At 52.0% G+C, this 21687-nt stretch overlaps 1 protein-coding gene across 5 annotated transcripts in view; it reads left to right on the top strand.

The window, feature by feature from the left end:
* Positions 1 to 21687, top strand: part of AKT2 (AKT serine/threonine kinase 2) — a 50945-nt gene that overhangs the window by 15017 nt on the left and 14241 nt on the right. The window contains exons 1-4 of one of the 5 annotated variants that reach the window (XM_086689790.1): positions 2146 to 2289; positions 5464 to 5593; positions 14019 to 14147; positions 15777 to 15888. In XM_086689790.1, coding sequence (XP_086545916.1) covers positions 5548 to 5593; positions 14019 to 14147; positions 15777 to 15888 — 287 coding nt within the window. In that variant the 5' untranslated portion in view covers positions 2146 to 2289; positions 5464 to 5547. Of the gene's footprint in view, positions 1 to 2145; positions 2290 to 4631; positions 4761 to 5463; positions 5594 to 14018; positions 14148 to 15776; positions 15893 to 21687 lie in introns of those variants that run through there. The other 4 variants (XM_086689791.1, XM_086689789.1, XM_086689792.1 and 1 more) reach the window with 4 other exon arrangements.

The following is a 21687-nucleotide window of genomic DNA, read 5'->3' as shown; positions in this document are numbered from 1 at the left end:
AGTAAGTCAGTGACACTCCTGTAGTCAGCGGCTATTTAAACAAACAAAAGCTTGCCAGAGTGGTCCGAGCCTCCTTGGGGACCCCCGTTCAGTCGCCTTCCTCTGTCACTGTTCAGAACAGATCACTGTGAGCAGCGGTTTTCATTCCCATTCATCTTGCTTCTGTGCAGAGCTGAAAGTACCCTGCCCCCATGCCAGCCTGCTCCCCAGGCTGTGGGGCTGGGGGTGTGCTGTCTGCTCCCTCCTGGGGTGTATGTCCCATCTCCAGTGGGATCATTGTAGACATGGGAGCACTACAGTCACAGAGGGTGTCACTTGCCTGTGGCCACACAGCTGGGAAGCCAGCAGAGCCTGGGGTTGAAATTCCGATCCTCTGGACCCCTGATTGCTCCTTCTTACTCAACTGGTGACGTGGTGTTCTTGAGGGGGAAATCCAGGCAGAGCATCCTTGGGGTGGGCGAGCCCTGGACGCCAGGAGCCCCGATGTCGGCTTCCTGCATTCTCTGGACTCTCTAACCCAGCTTCTTTTTTTAAGCGCTCTGTGTGTGTGTGTATGTGTGTGTGTGTGTGTGTGTGTGTGTGTGTGTATTTTTGAGAGACAGAGAGAGCGCGCTCAAGCATGGGGTGGGGGGTGGGAAGAGGGAGGAGACAGGATCTGAAGCAGGACTGTTCTGACAGCAGAGAGCCTGATGCAGGGCTTGAACTCACTGTGATATTATGACCCGAGCCAAAGTTGGATGCTTAAACAACCAGCTGAGCCACCCAGGCGCCCCCCCCCAGCTTCTTTTTTTTATAGTTTTTGTTGTTGTTGTTGTTATAAAATACAGAAAAATACATTAAGCCCATTTTGTATGGTACAGTATAACAAATGGATGCAGAGCAGAGGCCTGCGTAACCACAAGAGAGTATGGTCAGCTCCCAGAAATCCCCCCTCCATTGCTCCCAAAGCTACCTGCTCTCCTGACCTTTGCAGATTTGTTTCCTTGACGTTCTGCACTTTTTTTTTTTTTTAATGCTTATTTATTGTGAGAAGGGGGGAGTGAGTGGGGAGGGGCAGAGAGAGAGAGGGAGAGAGAGAATCCCAAGCAGAGCCCAGTGCGGGGCCTGAACTCACACAAACAGTGAGATCATGGCCTGAGCCGAAGTCAAGAGTCAGGCACTCAACCGACTGAGGCACCCAAGTGCCCCATCTGCATAGTTTTATAAGTGAGAAGTGCACCCCTAAACAAGTGGTGTGACGTTGTCTGTTCTGAACTTGCTGTGAATGGACTCACACTTGATGTGTTGCTTTGTGTCCGGTTTCTTTTATTTCACTGTGACCTGCTTACACTTTGTCCCTGTTGTATGTGTCCGTACTAAGTGGAGGAACATTCTGCTGTATGAATTTACCACTGCTTGTCCATTCTCCTGTGGGTAGGCATCTGGTCTGTTTGCAGATGGGGGGGGGGGTACTGTGAGTGTTGCTGTTGTATGTGCCCTTTGATAAATACACACACTCCTTTCTGTTGAGGGTTTGTGGGTTAGGGATTGCTGGGTCATGGGGTAGGCATATACTGAGTTTTAATTTTTACTGCCAGTTTTCCATGGTGGTTGAACCATTTTATACTTACGCTGGGAGGTATTCCTTTGTATCCTTACCAACTCTTGGCATTGTCAGTCTTTAAAATTTCAGCCATCGTAGCAGGCGATTTTAATTCACATTTCCCCCTAACTGATGAGACGGTGTGCGTTCCTTGGTTGTGTGAGTGTCCTCTCTTGTGAAGTGCCCTTGCTCTTTTCGCCTTGCCTCCCAGGCGGCTCACCTTGAGCCTACAAGCTGCAGATCTGGTCCAGGCCCGCAGCGGACTCAGGCCTGGACACTCAAGGAAGCAGCTAGTGGAGATGGGGCCATACAGGCACTCCCTGCCGTGGGGTGTGTGGCCTGCGGGCTGGTGGCCAGGGCAGTCCCCTGCGTGCTGACACCTGGCTTCCAGAGGCTGTCCTCTGTCCTCCCTCCTGGGCGTCCTCCATCGGCAGCTCCCCAGGGAGCAGGCCATCCTCTTGGCTTCGGTGCCTGGTGTTTCATCACCTCTGGACTGCGTCACAGACACCTCAGCCGAGGCGCCACCCTCAGTGGGAGGACGGGGCAGGATCCAGGCAGGACGTAGGGGATCTTCCAGTTCCTCCCCCTGCCCTTGCTCAAGCTGCTGCGGGCTTCTTAGTTGCTGAAATGAGAATGTAAAACGTGGCCCCGGTGTGCCGAGCAGCAGCGGCCAGGGCTTCCACCACTCCTCAGCTGGGAGACCCAAGGTAAACGGCTGACACTCTGAGCTTCTGCCCTCCCCCAGGCCCGGTCACGGCCCCCCTGCTGGGGTGGTTGGGAGCATTCAGGAGAGACTCCGTGAGGGCACCGGCACCCTGCTTGTTCAAGGCCGCCCAGCTGGCAGTGGCTCTCGGACTCTGTAACCCTGACCACTCTTGGCCACACCTGGCTGCCTTTGCTTTTCTCTGATCACGGTGGCTACGTGTTGTCTGTTCACTGGGGGCCAGGCAGGAGGCTGAGCCTCTGCGCACAGCAGGTGCTTCAGTGTGGCGTGCAGAATCACGGAGGTAAAGTCGCGGGGCTGGGGGCAGGGGAGGGCGGAGATTGGACACTAGGCCCCCCATCCTGTCTTTCTGTGCCCTCCCTTCCTTTGGACTTGGGTTCTCCATCCCGGTTCTTTGGAACTTCCGAACTGAGCTGGTCCCAGGGAAAGCGCAGTGTCGGCCCCTGCATCAGGGAAGGAATTCTCTAACTTGCCACCACCACCTCACCCGGCCCCCAGCATTCTCCCCGCCCCCCTCTCCTGGCTCCTTACCCTGTAGCCACACCGGCCCCTTGGCAGTTCTTCACGCTCTACAAGTACTTCCTGCCTCCAGGGCTTTGCATTTGCTCTTCCCCTGCCTGAAATTCTTTTCCCTTCATGTCAGCATGGCTCACTCCCTCCTCATGAGGCCCCCACACCACACGGCTAACGTAGCACCCCGTATTCCCCGCCATCCTTTCCTCTGCTTTACTTTTCTCAGCGCCTCGCCACCGGCTGATAGTGTTCTGCGTGTGCCTGTGTGTTACTGTCTGCCCCACCAGAACGTGAGCTCCGTGAAGTCGGGCTGTGTTTTACTGATGATTCATCTCTGGTACCCGGGGCAGTGTCTGGAGCTTAGGACATGCTCGGAGAAGATTGGTGGTGTGAATAGACTCTGGAGATGTTTCCGTGGCCGGGAAGCCTTTGGGGAGACTTTGGTTCATTTGCTGTGTTCTCGGCAGATATCCAGATGCTGTGCTGGTCCGCAAAATTAGCACTTTATAGGTGTTGGGAGAATTGGCCGAGGAGGTGCACAGAGAGCCCCAAGGCAGCCTCTTGAGGTCAGGAAGGCTTCCTGGAGGAGGGAAAACCCACAGAAGGTGCAGGGGATGGAGGCCAGAGGGAAGGGTCTGAGGGACAGAAGGCTGGTAGAGGGAGGTGGGGAGGAGGGGCTGGAGAGGTGGGTAGCGCTGGGTGTAAATAGTCATTGTTATGGTCGTTAGGTTTTATTGAGAGCTTTCTAGGTGACATTAGACTCATGATGGGAAGGATTTTGTTCTCTGAGCACGCTGGGGAACCCTGGAAGGGTTTTTAACCTGGAGGGCTGGGGCTGCATTTAGATGGAGTATATGGGTTGAGAGCAGAGGCTCAGGGCCCAGGGAGAAGGCCAGGGCAGTTGGGAGGGGTGTGGTGGATGCGGGTGGATGGACAGTGGGGACGACTGGGCCGAGCGGGGGCGGGAGGCAGCTGGAGTGAAGGTCAGCAGAGGCCGGGTCCTGAAGGGCCTTGAATCCCAAGTGAGGGAGCTTGGCTCTTTCCCGAGGCCAGCGGGAAGCCACGGAGGGGTTTCGAGTGGGGGAAGGACAGGGTCAGGTTGGGGGGGTCTAGCTGCTGAATGGGGGGCAGATGAAAGGGAGCAGTAACGGAGCAGGGATCTAGGGAGGGGTTGGGGGGGGGACTTGAGGGAGAGGGCAGCACTGGACGTGAGCTAGTGAGCCAGGCCACCAGGAGGGCGGGAGGCGGGGCGGGGCAGATTCAGAGACCGGTCACCCTGGAGGTGGAAGCCCGGGCTGGTGGGATGTTCAGAGTGGAGGGTCTGCAATCCTGAGTGTTCCGTCCGTGGGGTGTGAGCCACTCGGTGCTGGTCATGCCTGCTGTGGGAGGGAGCCCCCGTTGCTTGCTCCTGGCCCTGCCTTTGCAGCTCGGAGTCCAGAACGTGATTTCTCACCCCGCTGTTTACTTCCCTGTCACTGTCCATCTTGTCTTTCCTTTCGCTTCCTCCCACTTACCTCCCTACCCGGCCCGGGCCCGGGCAGTCTGCCACTGTCACATGCCAGGCAGTAGTGTGTCCGGCCCACCAGCTCCCCTGGGGCATGAGAGAAAGCTGATGCCCATGGTGTCCCTAGAGCCAGCTGCCACTTCTCCGGGGGCCGCTGTGGCTCCTGACCTGCTGTCCGCAAATAACCCCAGGCCGGGAAAGGCGAAAGGCGCCTTGGGCTCCGTGGCCCCTGTCCAGGCCTGTGGCTCCAGGTAGGGGCCCAGCGGGCGGCTGCCTCCTGCCCTTCTCCCTTCCACCCTGGGAACCTGAGACGAAGCCGGAGGCCTCGGCGTCTGTCAGTCTGTCGGCTGCTGGTCCCTGAGGACGGAAGTGCAGGTCTTGGGGAAGGGCCCACGGCCTCGGTTGAGCCCCCAGACTGACTCCTAAGCCCCAGACAAGTGCGTATGCATAGGTTGTCGTCTCCTTCAAGATCCTGAACGTTAGAGACTTGTCTTCCCTCGGTCATCTGGTTGGGGGCAAAGAGGGACCGAGGCTGAGAGAGTGACTTGGGGTGGCTTGGTGCAGGGGGTTTGGGGCACTCGGTTTGCCGAGGGTAGTAGGTTGGAAGGAGGGGAGGGGCGGAGGGAGAGAGAGCGTGCATGTGTGCGTGCGAGTGTATTGGGTGGGGGGGGGCGGGCAGGCAGATGCTGGTAGCTTTGAGCAATCCCTCCGATGCCCAGGGCTGTCTGATTCATCCCAGGTTACCTCAGCGTGGGGGCCTGGGAGCGACATGGGGTGGAGCCGTGGTTCCCTTTCCTCCAGCCCAGTGTCGGGTGAAGGTGGCTGGAAGGGCTGCCTCTGCTCAGCAAGGCCTGCACGTGGGCCAAGGAGCCGCCCAGGAGCCGCCAGGCCCTCCGGAGTGAGGCCCCGAGGGCGGGGGCAGGCTCCCCCCAATCCCCAGTTGGAATCCCTGAGGACAAGGCCACATCTTCCCCCTCACACTGGGCTGTGTGACTCCACCCTGCAGAGCACGAGCACAGCCAGCTGGTGGGGTGGGGGCTGGGGGACAGAGCCTGGCTGCCCTGAGGGTAGGGGCTGTGGCCCGGCCCTGCCCGGCCGAATCCCTCTCGCACTCTGATGGGCTCTTCTCTTGTCTTGCAGACTGTGCTCTGTCCACCGCACCTCCTGCATGTCCTGCTGCCCTGAGCTGTCCCAAGCTAGGTGACAGCGTGTTACGCTGCCACCATGAATGAGGTGTCTGTCATCAAAGAAGGCTGGCTCCACAAGCGTGGTAAGGGGCTGCTTTCGTCCACTGGATTGCGTGTCTCCCCTTCTATCTTGGCTTTCCTTCTGGCGGCTGGTGCCCGGGGAGGCAGAGGTACAGGGTCTTTACAGCCCGAGGAGCCTGCGTGCCGAGCCCCACCTGCCTGCCCCAGGCCAGGAGCTCCTTACAAGCCTGTTTCATGGAATCTCCTTCAGCAGCAGCCTGGGGCCCCCAGGCCAGATCTCGAGTCTGCCTCTATATTAGTGGTCTCATTCATAGCCCCATTTTATAAATGAAGAAACTGAGGCTCAGAGAGGGGAAGTCACTTCACTGAAGTCATACAGTGGGGTGATATCCCCCGTTCATTCTTTAAGCATATACTCACTGAGTGTGTGTGGTGCACCAGGCCGTCCCAGGGTCCCAGGCTCCTGGGACATGTGGTGTCCTCATAGAGTTTATATTCCAGTGGGGGCTGGGGACAGTGAACAGAGAAGCAGATCTGTGATGCCAGGAGGTGATAAGTGCTGTTGTGAGAAGTAGGAACTCTGGGGTGAAGCCGCTCTGAGGAGGGGACAGTGAACAGGCCCAGAGGAGGGGAGCGAGTGAGCCACACACAGAGCTGGGCAAGGGGGTCCTAGGGAACGGGGCAGCAGGGATGAAGGTGGGAATGTGCTTGGTTGAGTTGGCCTGGGTGGCTGGAGCAGGGGGAGCGAGGGTGAGCTGAATGTGACATCCAACCATGCTGGGCCTTGGAGGCCACGGGAGGGACCTTGGCCTTAACCCTGCAGGAGATCTGAGCCCAACGTATCAGGAGCCAGGGCATGGCCTCCTCTGCTTGTACTGGTGGGCAACTGAGGCCCAGGGAAATGAAGTCATTTACAGCGAGGAGACTAACATCCTACATTGTAAGACCCCCGAGCCTCCTGTCCCCAGAAGCGTGTTGCTTACCGGCTTAGGGGGGCAGCTGTCCAGGCGCTGCGGAGTAAAGGAGGCCGACTGTCTTGGCTTCTGTGGACCTTCTAGGGAGGGAGAGGGCCAAGCTTGGTGGTAGCGGTTCTCTGTGCACATCCATTCAGTCAACAAACACTTACTGAGCAGAGCCACTGTGTTCCAGGTACTGGCAATTCAGCAATGAACCAGACAGGCACAGATCCCCCTCCTTGTGTTGGTCTCACATTTAGTGGGGAAAGGTGGGTGGCACTGATGGATGAGCATGGACAGTGGTGGTAAGGGCCGTGGAGAAAAATGGAGCAATGTGAGAAGGGGGTGTGGGAGGCAGTGGGGGGAGCTGTCGTAAACAAGGTGGGCAGGGAGGGCTTCACCGAGAAGGGACTTTTGATAAAAATATGCAGGAGGCCAGAGAGCGAGCCCCACAGCTAACTGGGACAGGAGAGCGCAGGTGGAGGGGCCAACTGTGAGTCCAGAGAGGGAGTGGGCCGGGCGTGTTTGAAGAGGGCAAGGAGGCTGATGGGGCCAGCCCTGTGGGAACTGGGAGAAACACTCACCCGTCCTGCCTTGTCCCAGGCTGCAGACACAGCAGTGAGGAGGGATGGAGGTGGTCCCCAGAGCCAGGCCTCCACCATCAGACTGAGCAGGGGAGACCCGTTTCCCACTGCCGTTTCAAGGCAGGGGTGGTATTTGAGTCACCTTGGTCCACCTGCCCAGGGTGGGCCCTGAGTCTGGGGCTGTCAGTGGAACTTTCTGAACCTTGGCAGATGTCAAAGTTCTAACCCTGGTTCTGCCACTTCCTCTTGGTGACTGCAAGCAAGCTATGTCACCTCTGAGTCTTGGTTTCACATCTGTAAAATGGGTTAACAACCCAGACCTCTGACATACTCGGTTCCATGAGGGCAGGGATTTTATCTGGCTTGTTCCCTGTGGTATCCCCAGTGCCTAGAAAAGTTCTTGGCATGCAGTGGATGCTCAGTAACTGTTGAGTGAATGTGTTGAGATTGTGTGTAGGTGGTATATACGTTAGGGTGTGCCAGGGTCTCAGGCTCCTGAGTCTCTCCAGGCCAATGGCTCACGGGGCTGCACTGTGAGGGGCTTTGGAGGTGGTCAGAGAACTGTTCCCAGGGCGGGGCTTTGTCTCTGGTCTAGGGCTGCCCATGGCATTAAATGGGCTTCAGCCCCTCTTAGGCCTTCAGGGTCTCCATTCATGCTGCAGGGGGCCAGATGAGCTGTTGGGATGGCCCAGCTGCGACACAGCCATCTTGGGTTTGCACCAGGCGCACATGGATGCATGTTGCTCCTGGGCCATTCTCCCCCCCCCCCCCCAACATCAGCTCTAGGCCCAACATGGGACTTGAACTCATGACCTCGTGGTTAAGAGTTGCATGTTCTACCAACTGGGCAAGGAAGGTGCCCCCATCGCCTACCATTCTGAGCAGAGGCAGGCAAGGAAAGGTGGCACCTGTGCCATCGCACCCTGCCTCTGGTGGTTAAAATAATAGAGCCCTAGTTTATCATGTGCCCATTCTGTCTGTGCCAGGCATGGGCTCTGCTCTAGGCAAGCCCAATTTTGATGCATTTCCAAGCTGCCCTGTGAGGTGGGCACCATCTTACAGGCGAGGAAGCTGAGGCTCAGCAGGAAGACTGATGTGCCCCAGGTTTTGGCAGAGAGGTGGCCCTCTGATTGCAGAAACTGTGATCTCCAGGCCTGGCCCACAGGCTACCTCTTGCTGAGCAGGGTCTGTTCAAGGAACAGGCAAAGTGAGAGCACGACTCTTGGAGTCACTCATGCCATGTGTTGGTCCCCTTTCTGACACAGCCTCAGCACACCCTCTGCCAGCCCCCACCAGGCCAGCCCCCGTCTGCCAGTTTTGAGGCAGACAGTGTAGTCGTCAAGAGTGTAGACTCTGGATGGAGCAAACCTGGGTCCAACCCTAACTCTCCCAGTTGACAACTGTGAGCCTTAGGCAAGTAATAAAAACCTCTGGGCCTCAGTTTTCTCATCTGTAAAACGGGATTGTTGTGAGGATATTTTTCCTGTCCTTCTAGGTTTCTTTTCTTTTCCTCCCTCCTTGCCTCCTTTCCTCCCTTCCTCGTTTCCTCAGCTTATTATCAATATGTAAAACACCACAGGTAAGTGCCTGGATCATAAACTCACTCCAAAACTAATGCGCAGAAGTCCTCTGTCCTTCCTAAGCAGTAACATTTTTTCCTAACTTCCAGTAGCCTTAGGTGAGTTTTTCTGGGTTTTTTGTTTTGCTCTTTAAAATAGAGGTGAGGGGGTGCCTGGGTGGCATAGTCAGTTAAGCATCCGACTTTGGCTCAGGTCATGATCTCACAGTTGGTGAGTTCAAGCCCCGCATTGGGCTCTGCACTGACAGTGTGGAGCCTGCTTGGGATTCTCCCTCTCCCCCTCTCCCTCCCTCCGTCTCCCCCCCCCCCCCCGTTTCCCCCCACTTGCATTCTCTCTCAAAATAAATAAACTTAAAAAATAAAGTTGAGGTGAAATTTACATAACACAAAATTAACTCTTTTAAAGTGTACAATTCAGTAGCCTTTTAGTACATTCACAATGTTGTGTAACCACTACCTCTGTCTAGTTCCAAAACATTTTCATCACCCTAAAAGAAAACCCTGTACTTACTAAGCAGTCACTCCCCATTCCCCCACCCCCACCCCCAGCCCCTGGCAGCCACCAATTTGTTTTCTGTCTTTAAGGATTTACTTATTACGGCCATTTCGTATAAGTGAATCATACAGTAGGTGGCCTTTTGTGCCCAGCTTCTTTCGCTTAACATTACACCTTTGAGGTTCATCCGTGTTGTAGCACAGATCAGTATTTCTTTGCCGCTTCTGGCCAAACAATATTCCGTTGTATGAAAATACCACATTTTGTTTATCCATACATCAGTTGATGAACATCTGGGTCATTTCTACCTTTTGGCTATTGTGAACAGTGCTGCTACGAACACTTGTTTGCAAGTATTTGGGTACTTGTTTTTAGTTCTTTTGGGTACAGACCTAGGAGTGGAATTGCTGGAGCATATGTTCTCTGTAACCTGTATTTATACGGGTGATATAAACTGGGTCATACGTTCTATAATCATAACTTAATGTATTCTGTGTGATTAGATCATACGTATTTGTGTTTGTGTATCAGGGTTGTGTATTCCATACTTATAACCTATAATATATTCTATTTTTTATTTTCTTTATTTTTGAGAGGCAGAGAGAGACAGAGCGTGAGCGGGGGGAGGGGCAGAGAGGGAGACACAGAATCGGAAGCAGGCTCCAGGCTCCGAGCTGTCAGCACAGAGCCTGATGCAGGGCCCAAACTCACGAACCGTGAGATCGTGACCCGAGCTGAAGTTGGACACTCAACCGACTGAGCCACCCAGGCGCCCCTCTGTTTTTAAATTTTTGAGGAAAACACCAAACTTTCCCACAGGGCTACCTCATTTTACATTCCCACCAGCAGTGCACAAGGATTTCTTTTGTTCCACATCCTCACCAGCACTTGTTCTTGTTCTTTTCTTTTCTCTCCGTTTTAAATTACAGTTCTCCCTCGTAGGTGTGAAGTGGTACCTCATCATGGTTTTGATTTGCATTTTTCTAATGACTAATGATCTTAAGCATCTTTTCATGTGCTTGATGGCCGTTTTTATATCTTTAGAGAAATGGCTATTCAAGTCTTTTGCCCATTATTTAATTGGGCTAATTGTCTTTTTGTTGTTGAGTTGTAAGAACTCTTTATATATTCTGGATACTAGACCCTTAATCAGATTTATGAGTTGCAGATATTTTTGCCCAGTCTGTTGGTTGTCTTTTATTTTCTTGATAACATCTTTTGCACAGAAGTTTTATTTTATTAAAAAAAAATTTTTTTTTGATATTTATTTGTTTTTGAGAGAGAGAGAGACAGAGCATGAGTAGGGAGGGGCAGAGAGAGAGGGAGACACAGAATTTGAAACAGGCTCCAGGCTCTGAGCTATTGGTACAGAGCTGTTGGTACTGAGCTATTGGTACAGACGTGGGGCTCAAACTCAACAGACTGCAAGATCATGACCTGAGCCGAAGTCAGACATCCAACTGACTGAGCCACCCAGGCTCCCCAGAACTTTTATTTTTAATGATCCACTTAATTTTTTTTTTAAGTTTATTTCTTTGGAGAGAGAGAGAGAGCGCGCGTGCACACACACATGCACACACACACAAGCAGTTGAGGGGCAGAGAAAAGGAGAGACAGAATCCTAAGTAGGCTCCACGCCATCAATGTAGAGCCCGATGAGGGGCACACACTCACAAACTGTGAGATCATTATCTGAGTCGAGATCAAGAATCAGCTGCTTAACTGACTGTGCCACCCAGGCACCCCTTAATTTTTTTCTTTTATTTCTAGTTCTTCTGGTGTCATATCTAAGAATTCATTGCCAAATCCAGGGTCATGAAGGCTTGTTTCATGTATTCTTCTGAGAGTTTACCATTTTAGCTCTTATCTTTAAGTAGATCCATGTTGAGTTAATTTTTGTATATAGTATAATGTGTGAGGCTGGGGTCCAGTTCTGTTCTTTTGCATGTGAGTCTCCAGTTGTCCCACGCCATTTGTTGAAGAGACTGTTTTTTTCCCCATGGACTAGTCTTAGCACTCTGGCTGAAAATCGATTGGCCATAGATATGTGGGTTTATTTTTTGACTTTCAGTTCTATTCCATTGGTCTATATGTTTATCCTTAGGCCATACTGACTGATGACTGTAGCTTTTTTTTTTTTTTTTTTTAATTTTTTTTTTCAATGTTTTTATTTATTTTTGGGACAGAGAGAGACAGAGCATGAATGGGGGAGGGGCAGAGAGAGAGGGAGACACAGAATCGGAAACAGGCTCCAGGCTCCGAGCCATCAGCCCAGAGCCTGACGCGGGGCTCGAACTCACGGACCGCGAGATCGTGACCTGGCTGAAGTCAGACGCTTAACCAACTGCGCCACCCAGGCGCCCCAGATGATGACTGTAGCTTTGTAGTAAGTTTTGAAATTGGGAAGAGTGAGTTCTTTTACTTTGTTCTTCCCCCCATCTCCCAATATTGTTTTTGGCTCTTTTAGACCCTTTGCCCTATGAATTTGAATTCTGTGTAAATGTAAAGATTGGCTTTTCTGTTTCTATAGACTAGGTTGTTGGAATTTTGATAGGTGCCGTGTTGACTCTAGATTGCTTTGGGGAGCATTGCTATCTCAACATAGGAAGCCTTCCAATCCATGAACACAGGATGTCTTTGTATTTGTTTAGGGCTTTAATTTCTTTCAGCAGTGTTTTGTGGGTTTTAGTATGTACATCTCTTGCCTCCTTGTGCTGTTATAAATGGAATTTTTAAAAAATTTCCTCTTTGGATTGTTCATTGGTGATGTGTAGAAACAACAGCTGGTGTTTTTGTGTTGATCTTGCTGAGGTTATCAGCTCTAATCATTACTTTGTGGCTTCCTTGTGATTTCTTATACATAGAATCATGTTATGTGCACATAAAGATCGTTTCACTTATTCCTTTTCAAGTCTGATACCTTTTATCATCTTTTCTTCTTTTTCTCCGGCTAGAACTTCCAGTGCAGTGTTTAACAGCAGTGGTGGAAGCAGTAGACCACTTCGTTTTTTCCTGATGTTTAAGGAGAAAGTTTTTGGTCTTTCATCATTGAATGGTGTTAGATGTGAGTTTTTTATAGATGCCCTTTATCCTGCGGAGGAAATTCTCTTCTGTTCCTAGCTTGCTGAGTATTTTTATCATGAAAGGGTATTGGGTTTTGTCAAATACTTTTATACAGCAGTCAAAATGGTCATGTGGTTCCCCCCCTCATTTGATTAATGTAGATTACGTTGATTGATTTTCATATGTTGAACCACTTTTGCATTCCTGGGATAAAACCCACTTGGTCATCTCCTTCCTTTGTGCTGTTGAATTTGGGATTTTTGCTAGTTTGTTTTTTTTTTTTTTAAACTTTATATACATTGAGTCATTTAGTATCCACACTGGAAGGAATTTAATAAGTTAAAACCCATAATATACTTAGGACAGTGCCTGGCATAGAATGTTACCTTATCATTGTCACCGATTAACAAATATCCCCGTGAGAGGAGAGAAAGACTCAGAGAAGTGAAGTGACTTATTGGAGGCCACACAGCACACATGGCTTGGAGCCCATCCTGTGATCACGCCGTGTGAGTTGAGGGCCTGGTGCAGTCTTTGCTTGCTTGCACAGTGGACTGATGATAACAGAGCATCTGCTGAGTCCCTGTGGTGTGTTGGGCTCTAAGCTGGATGCTTTATGGTTGCCGTCTCTTTTAACAGCTTGGGCTGTAATTCGCATACCATACAATTCAGCCATTTATACGGTTCAGTGGCTTTTAGTGTATTCAGAGTCATGTATCCATCATTGCAATCCATTTTAGAGCATTTTCACTACCCTGAAAAGGAACCTGCCCTTCCCCTTGGCCATTCCCCTCCAGTCTCCCTCCAGACTACCTCCTCCCCTGCTCCCAAGTCCTAGGCAGCCACTAATTTGCTTTTCACCTATAGATTTGTCTACTCTGGACATTTTATATAAATGGAATCCTATAATTTGTGGTCCTTTGTGATAAGCCCTTTTCACTTAGCTTAAGTTACGGTTCATCCATGTATTAGTAATTTTTATGACTAATACCCTGTTGTATGTATATGCCACCTTTTGTCTATCCGTTAGTTGATGGACTTATGGGTTTCTACTTTTTTTAAAAATTTTAAAATATTTATTATTTTTGAGAGAGAGACCAAGAGCAGGGGAGGGGCAGAGAGAGGGAGATACAGAATTCGAAGCAGGCTCCAGGCTCCGAACTGTCAGCACAAGGCCCGACCCAGGGCTTGAACTCATCAACCACGGGATCACGACCTGAGCTGAAGTTAGACACCCAGCCGACTGAGCCACCCAGGCGCCCCTCACCATCTTACTTTAATCCTTAGCAGCCCTCTGAGGAGTGGGTCCTTGCAGTGTGGATGTGTGTACGCGGGGTGCTTGGATATTCGTGGTTAGAACAAATGGAGGCAATCAAGGGGCACTCAGAGGGCACAGCAACAGTTATACCCTGCCTGGCACAGTGTTGTGACATTTGATCCACCTGCACGGCTGTCCTGGTGAATACCAGCCCATGGGATTTGGCCTTACAGGGCCACAGGGCATGTGTGTTTAGAAGCCTGGGCCTCCCCTGGGACTGTGCCACGCGCTGGCAAGGATGGCTGGGATGGCTTGCTGCTGGCCACACGCTGAGGCAGCTGGTGCCCTGGGGCACTGCAGCAGGCGCCTTCCTGCCAGGCATGACCTCTGGATCACTGGGGCCCAGCCCAGCGCCCAGTCTGCGTCAGCAGGGGCTGCCCGGAGGTTTTCTCCTCCCTGCCCTCTCATCAACCCTCCTCCCACCCAGGTGCCCTTTGTGAGGTGCTGTCAGCCTGCCCTGACCTCTCTCCCTTCCCCCTGCCTCTGATCAGGTGAATACATCAAGACCTGGAGGCCCCGGTACTTCCTGCTGAAGAGTGACGGCTCCTTCATTGGATACAAGGAGCGGCCTGATGCCCCAGACCAGACCCTGCCCCCGCTAAACAACTTCTCTGTCGCAGGTGCGTCTCAGGGCACGCCATGCCAGAGTTCAGGTGCTCAGAGAACCGCTGGCAGGTCCTGGGAGCACGTGGGGGTTGGCCTCTCTTGGGTGCAGGCCTGTGTAGGGCCTGCGTGCCCTCGGGGTCCCTTCCCCACCCTTCCCCACCCTTCCCCTCTGCCTCACCTTTGTGTCAGCTGGGCCTCAGAAGGGAGGGCTGAACGGGTAGCCAGTGGGGAGGAGGAAGAAGGGAGAAGCCAGGCATTTCCCCAGCCCCTCGCCCCAGGCAGCACGCCTTTGCGCTTCTAAGTCTGCTGGCCAGGCCCCATGGTTCTGGCTGGTGTCAGGTGCCTGCGTCCTGCGCTCTGGTAACAGCACACTTCTCTGTCCCTCTAACCTAAGACAGCGTGGCTTCCCACTCAGCTGATCACAGGGCCGACTTGATGTCCTCCGTCCCCCCTGTGGTACCCCAAGTGGTGCCTTTCAGTGGACCCTGGCCAGGGAAAGCTTGACCGGCCCAAATCCCTTGCCTGGCCTTGCAGAAGCACAGTCTTGCCCCTGACCCTCTGCTTCCTTCCTTCCCTGGTGACCTAATTGGTCACCGTGTCCTCATCGTCCCACCTCCTAAGAACATTTCAAAGAAAGCCCCATCTCTTCTGCAGCTCCTCAGCCCCAACCACCATCCATCCTCTCCCACCGGCTCCCTGCGCCAGCTTCTTGCCCGGCGTCACCCCTCGAGTCTGCTCCTACCTATGCTCTCTGAAGCCAATTCTGGTTCCCTCTCTGTCCTGCTAAGAGCCTGTCTCGGTCACTTTCCCTGCAGTTTGGTGACTCTGATGTGGCTATGCCCTGCACCAGTTTTTCACCTGAACTGCCAGCCTATCCTGAGAAGCTTCCTGTGCGTTTCTCCCTGGATGTTCTCTAGGTCCGTCTCACCCACCGTGTCCCAAACTGGCCTTCGAGTCTCCCCTTCCCCAACTCCATCTACCCTGTCTCTATCTCAGGGAGGGCCCTATTGCTTCCTAGTGTGCAGGCCAGAGATCTGGGCCTCATCCTAGTGGCCCCACTCTGGCATAGTCCCGGCCTCTTCCCCAGGCTCCCAGTCTCCCTTCTGTCACTGTCTGCAAGGCAGCTAGCAGGATCTGTCTAAATCTCTTCATGTCCCTTCCCTATTGAAAGCCTTTCATGGCTCCCTTTTGCCCTCAAGCCAAAGTCGAGGTTCGTCACCACACCCCCCAAGCTCTGCAGTCTGGCCTTCTCTTCTCCCCTCCTCACATCTGGAGCAGAATTTACCATTCCCTCACTGTGCTGGACTCTTTACCTCTGGGCTTCTGTATACAACGTGCCCTTCTGCACGACTGACTACATTCCTTTCTCCTTGAGGGCTCGGTGCAGAGATGCCCCTTCCTCTGGGATATGCCTGAGTTCTCTGCTAGGTCGGCTGCCTCCTGGGCTTCCTCCATGACCACTGAGCTGTCTTCCCTGACACACACTGGACCTGGAGCCCCGTAGGGACAAGGCCAGGGCTGACTCAGTCACTAACGTATCTCCACACCATCTGGCATACAGGAAGGTGGCTCGGGGATTGTGGGCTGCAGGCCGGCGGGGCTGTTCCCTCACCTTCCTGCCTCTGTCCTCTCTCTGCCTGCAGAGTGCCAGCTGATGAAGACTGAGAGACCACGGCCCAACACCTTCGTCATACGCTGCCTACAGTGGACCACTGTCATCGAGAGGACCTTCCACGTAGACTCTCCAGACGAGAGGCGAGTGTGGGCCTTTGTGTAGCCACCCTTCGAGAGTGGCCAGGCCTAGTGTGAGGAGGAGGGCCCCTGGGCCCCCTGCCTAGGAGTTTCCGGTCTCAGCCCTTCTGAGAGCTAGAAAGAGCAGGGGTTCTTAGTCTGCAGACCTCATTCTGTATTCTTAGACTGGAGCGTGCATTGGGATCATGGGCAGAGCTTAACAGTACGGAGCTTTGGGCCTACTTCAGGGTCTCTCGTTGGCTGCAGATCCCTGGAGGGTTGGGGAGCTGCATTTTTAATTTTTTTTTTTTTTAATGTCTTATTTATTTTTGACAGAGAGAGAGAGACAGAACATGAGCGGGGGAGGGTCAGAGAGAGAGGGAGACACAGAATCCGAAGCAGGCACCAGGCTCTGAGCTGTCAGCACAGAGCCCGACACGGGGCTCAAACCCACAAACTGCGAGATCATGACCTGAGCCGAAGTCGGACGCTCAACCGACTGAGCCACCCAGGCGCCCCAAGGGAGCTGCATTTTTAATGAGCATCGCCATTGATTTTGAAGCAGCTGGTCCAGAGAGCCAGTGTTAAAAAGATCAATTTAATCATCAGAAGAGACGATACAGATTTACCTAGTTCCAAAATCAAACAGTGTAAGGAGGTTTCTCTCACTTCTGCCCTGTCCACCCCCACCCCTGACCTCGGATTAACTGCTCTTGTCCTGTGTCCTCGGAGAGCTTCACGGGTGGATGAGCTCATTCAGGGAGACTTTTGCACCCTGCTCTGGTCTGGCTTCCCTGCTTGGTTCTTTTTACACAAAAGGTAGCATTGTACTCAGAACTTGCTTTTTTACTTAACATATATTAGGGAATCTTTCTGCTCCGAGATATAGAGAGCCACCACAGCTGCTGTATTGGGTTTGGTTTTCGTTTGAGAGAGAGAGAGCACGCAGGGTCGGGGAGAGGGGCAGAGAGAGAGAAACTTAAGCAGTCTCCACGCTCAGTGCAAGCCCATTGCAGGGCTCCATCCCATGACCCAGGGATCATGACCTGAGCTGAAATCAAGAGTTGGACGCTTAACAACTGAGCCACCCAGGCTCGCCATTTAGTTTCTCTTTTAAACAGCTGCACACGTATGTCCCCAAGGTCACCTAGCAGTTTTTTATGAGTGGTGATCGGTGAATATTTCCCGGCTTCGGCTCATTATAGGCGGTGCTGCGGCGAAGTACCTTGTGCTTATCTCGCATGATACATGTGCGGGTGAATCTGTAAAAGGAATTCTTAGATTTGGGATTCCTGGGTCACCGGGAATATGCACTTGTGATTTTGAGAAGTGATTCTCTTACGTGATATCTCAGAGTGTCCCCCTCGCATGATACATGTGCGGGTGAATCTGTAAAAGGAATTCTTAGATTTGGGATTCTTGGGTCACCAGGAATATGCACTTGTAATTTTGAGAAGTGATTCTCTTACGTGATATCTCAGAGTGTCCCCACAGCCTTTTGTTTTCAAACGTTTAGATTTTTACCAGTCCGATCAGTGGGAAATGGCACCATAAGGTGGTTTTCACTGGCCTTTTTCTCTCTGTGGGTGAGCTTGAGCATTCTCTTCCCGTGTTCAGGAGCCACATGAGTTTCCCTTTCTGAACTGTCTGTTCATATCCTTTGCTTATGTTTCTGTTGCATAGTTGGTCTTTTTCTTGTTTCTGGAAGCTCTTCATGTATGAGGGAGCTTGGGCCTTTGTAATGCATCGCAAATCTCTTTCTCCCCACTTTGTCCCTTTGGGACTCACTTTGAGAAACACTCCTTTGGCTTGTCTGGCGGGTGTGGCTTCAGCTAACCCTCCAGTGAACCCATTAAAACAGTGCCGTCCACGAGAAGTTTCTGCCATGATAGAAGATTTCAGTACCTGTGGTGTCTAAGAGGGTGGCCAGTAGTCACAGGTCCTGTTGAGGTTTTATTTTTTTTATTTTTTATTTTTTCCAACGTTTTTATTTATTTTTGGGACAGAGAGAGACAGAGCATGAACGGGGGAGGGGCAGAGAGAGAGGGAGACACAGAATCGGAAACAGGCTCCAGGCTCTGAGCCATCAGCCCAGAGCCTGACGCGGGGCTCGAACTCACGGACCGCGAGATCGTGACCTGGCTGAAGTCGGACGCTTAACCGACTGCGCCACCCAGGCGCCCCCCTGTTGAGGTTTTAAAACATGGAATGTGTCTAGTGCAGCCGAGAAATGGAACATTTATTTAAATATTTAAGTATTTATTTATTTACTGAGAGTGTGCACGAGTGGGGGAGGGGGAGAGAGAGAAAATCCCAAGCAGTCTCTACACTCAGCCCAGAGCCTGACACAGGGCTCGAACCCACAAACCTTGAGATCATGACCTGAGCTGAAGTCGGACGCTTAACCGACTGAGCCACCCAGGCGCCCTGCCCTGGTCACCCCCCTCTTGGACAGTGCATATCTAGAGCACACACAAAACAATATCATAAGACGTGTTTCCACAATATGTATTATAATTAATTGTCAGTGCGTAGCTTCCCAAAGTTAAAAATACACCTGCTCTGCTGAAGGCAACAGAACTACCTCCCATCTTGGGCCGTGAGGTGTTACTCCCTTGAAAGTTGGGGACAAAAACTGTGGACTGCCACTAAAAGCAGACAGAGACCATTAGGTATATAGGGCCTGGGTGTCGGAAGGTGTCGGGTAAGAAGGGGAAGGTGACTCAAGGAAAAGGGACCAGTATATGCAAAGGCCGGGAAGTGAGACAGCTTGTCATCATAGGGACCACAGTGGGTTCTGTGTCACTAAAGAATCCAGGGTCAGGGGTCTTGGAAGAGGGGAAGTGGAGCTCAGCCAGGTCCTGGACTCCAGTTGGAGATCCTCCCCAGGGCTTGGCAGGCCGTGAATTAATTGGGGTTTGTCACAAGGTTGCTAAAAGATTCAGGGGGATGATAAACAGGAAACCCTTGATTCAGCAGTACCTGGCACACAGTTTGCAAGCCTGGAAAAGGAGCAGTGGGGAGCCGGCAAAGCATTTTGGTGGCTCCACTCTCCATTTCAGTGGGATTCTGTGCTGTTTAGCGTCGGGAAGAATCCCTTTACCAGGATTGGGAAGGGGTGGGTGGACAGCCCTCACCTTGCTCCTTTTCTTAGCACCTGCCACTGTTGCTGCTGGAGAGAAATCTGGGGCTGCTCTGAGACCAGACTCCAGGTGCCTGACCTTAACCCTGCGGGACGTGTGAGCTAGCAAGAGGAGGGCGCTCATTTGTGGCTGTCCTCACTGGCCTGCCCCACATAGGCCTGAGCCTGGGGAGAGGTGGCAGGGGAGGGCCAGCGACGGCCATACTGGCCACTGATGTTGTCTAGATGTTGAAACAGCCTGCTCTCTGGTAGCCTCTCCTGCCTTCCCCAAGATTCCCCTGCATCCCCGCCATCTTGTATCAGATGTACAGGAAAGTGGAAAGACTAGTGCAAGAAATGAACATCCAGATACCTTACAATTCCTAGACTCAGCAATCCGGCCATTTGCCAGGTTTGCCTCATGTGGCTTTGTTTTATGCTAAACTGTGAACTTCCATGCATATCTCATGACGCTTTGCTCCTTAATACATCAGCAGACCTCTGACTTTCTCCTACAGAATCATGATGCCATTACCACACCCAGGTGACCGTTCATAGTATAGTATTTACCAATCTGTCCGTATCCATGTCTACTGGAATTTCCCCAGTTGTCCGCAAAATGTTTTTCAAACCAGGATTCGCTCAAGGTACATGTTGTCTCTTTGGCCTGTTTTAACCTCATTCAGCCCTGTCTTCCATCTTTGCTCTCCCCCACCCCCACCCCCTTTTTTTTTTTTTAAACAAGCTGGGGAAACTGTCTTGTAGAATGTCTCGCACTCTGGATGTGTTATCTTACTGCTTTTTGGCATTGTTTACTTTGTTCCTCTCTGCTTATATTTTCTGTATACTGGAAATCAGGGCTGGCAAACCATGGCCCAGCCTCCTGTTTTTACAAAGAAAGTTTTATCGGAACATGCCACATCCATTCATTTGCAAACTGTCTATGGCTGCTTTTGCCCTACTATTGCAGAGTTGAATAGTTGTACCAGAGACCAGGTGGCCTATGAAGCCTAAAATATTTACTATTTGGCCCTTTATAGGAGAAGTTGGCAGATCTTTGGTCTTAGCAGGTATACATAATAATGCATCATGTTATTATGATCTTCTTAATGTAAATCACTAAGATAAATGTAATTTTTCTGCTTAGAACTCTGAGTGGCTTTTAATCACACTGGGAGTGAACTCCAGAGTCTATGCCATATTCTGCGAAGTGCTGCATGATCTGGTCTCCTCTCCAGAATCATTTCCTACTGCTAGTTCCCCCTCACTTCAGCCACAGCGGTCTCTTTGCTATTCCTTAAACATGCCATACGCACTTCTGCCTCAGGTCCTTTGCACTTACTATTCCCTCTGCTTAGAAACCTCTTCTCCCAGGTATCATTACGGTTCTCTCCTTAGCTTCATGAGGTCTCTGCTCAAATGCCACCTTCTCAGAGTGTCCTGCCTTGCCCGCCATGACTCTGCTGTTCTTCTCCTGCTTTATTTTTCTTCATAGCACCTGTCTACCAGCTGTGACACTTTCTATTTATGTATTTCTGTCAGGAACATAAGTAGGTGTTCAGTAAGTGTTTGTTGAGTGAGTTAAAAGAATAATTAAAACTAATTCTCTATTGAGCCAGACTTGGTTTTAAAGTATTATTTTTAAGGGAGTGAGTTGCTTCATTCATTCATTCATTCATTCATTCATTCATTCATTCAGAGAGCACATGTGCGGGAGGAGCAGAGAAAGAGGGAGAGAGAGAATCCCAAGCAGGCTCCATGGTATCAGTGTGGAGCCTGACATGGGGCTCGATCCCACAAATCGTGAGATCATGACCTGAGGTGAAATCAGGAGTCAGACACTTAACTGACTGAGCCAGCCAGGCACCCGTGTTCTAAGGTCTTTACGTATATTAACTCAGTTTATCCTCACAGCATTTCCAGGGATATTGGTAGTGAAACTGAGACACACAGAGGTGGAGGACAAAGAGGAGAGCTGAAAGGCGTGGATTTTCCCTGCCAGGCAGCCCATCTGAGGGTGTCTAAACAGAAGGGGACCCCAGAGGCCCTCCAGCTATCAGGGTCTCTCTGGATCAGAGGGGGTCCCTGGGGAGGGAGAGAGGCCCCCCCGTCTGCCATGGGCCAGGCTGTCGGCTCTTCTGAAGCTGCGCTGAGGACAGGCCTGCCACCTGCGGTTCAGTGGGCTTTCCTCTGGGGTGTCTCTGGTGCCGCTCAGCAGAGTAGCGTGGGGCTGGGCCCGGGTTGCAGAGTCTGACCAGTGCTGTGCCCCGTCTTGTAGCGGAGCTCAGGTCCTTGGCTGTGGTGAGGAACAAAGGAGGACGCGTCTGGGCCGGGCTCCTCCCGTGGAACTGCACTTGCTGGTGCCTTTTCTCTCTTCTGTCCCCTCTGCCACCGGGCACTTTGTCCTGAGGACAGCCCTAGCCCCCTGATGCTGCTTCTCCCTGCCCCCAGTCCGCAGCCCATGGCAGCTGCAGACTTAAAACAGAAATCTGATCCTGTCAGAACTCCCAAGGGGCGGCTTGCCTTCACTCCACTCCTGGGCTCCCGGCTTTGTGTCCCTCGTCCCCTGAGTCTTCCTGCCAGAGTGCCCCGTGTGACCCCCTGGGTCTCCTCTGGGAAGGAAGCTGTAACTGTCAGCAGGGAGTGGTAGCGTGGCGCCAGAAGAGGTGTAGGGGCCTGGCTGCGAGTCTCTGCTTGGCCCC

This window comes from Puma concolor, chromosome E2 (genome assembly GCF_028749965.1).
Source record: "Puma concolor isolate L17-30 chromosome E2, mPumCon1.1.hap2, whole genome shotgun sequence".
Lineage (NCBI taxonomy): Eukaryota > Metazoa > Chordata > Mammalia > Carnivora > Felidae > Puma > Puma concolor.
The sequence above is the reverse complement of the archived record's forward strand: the minus strand, read 5'-3'. Positions and strand labels throughout refer to the sequence as shown.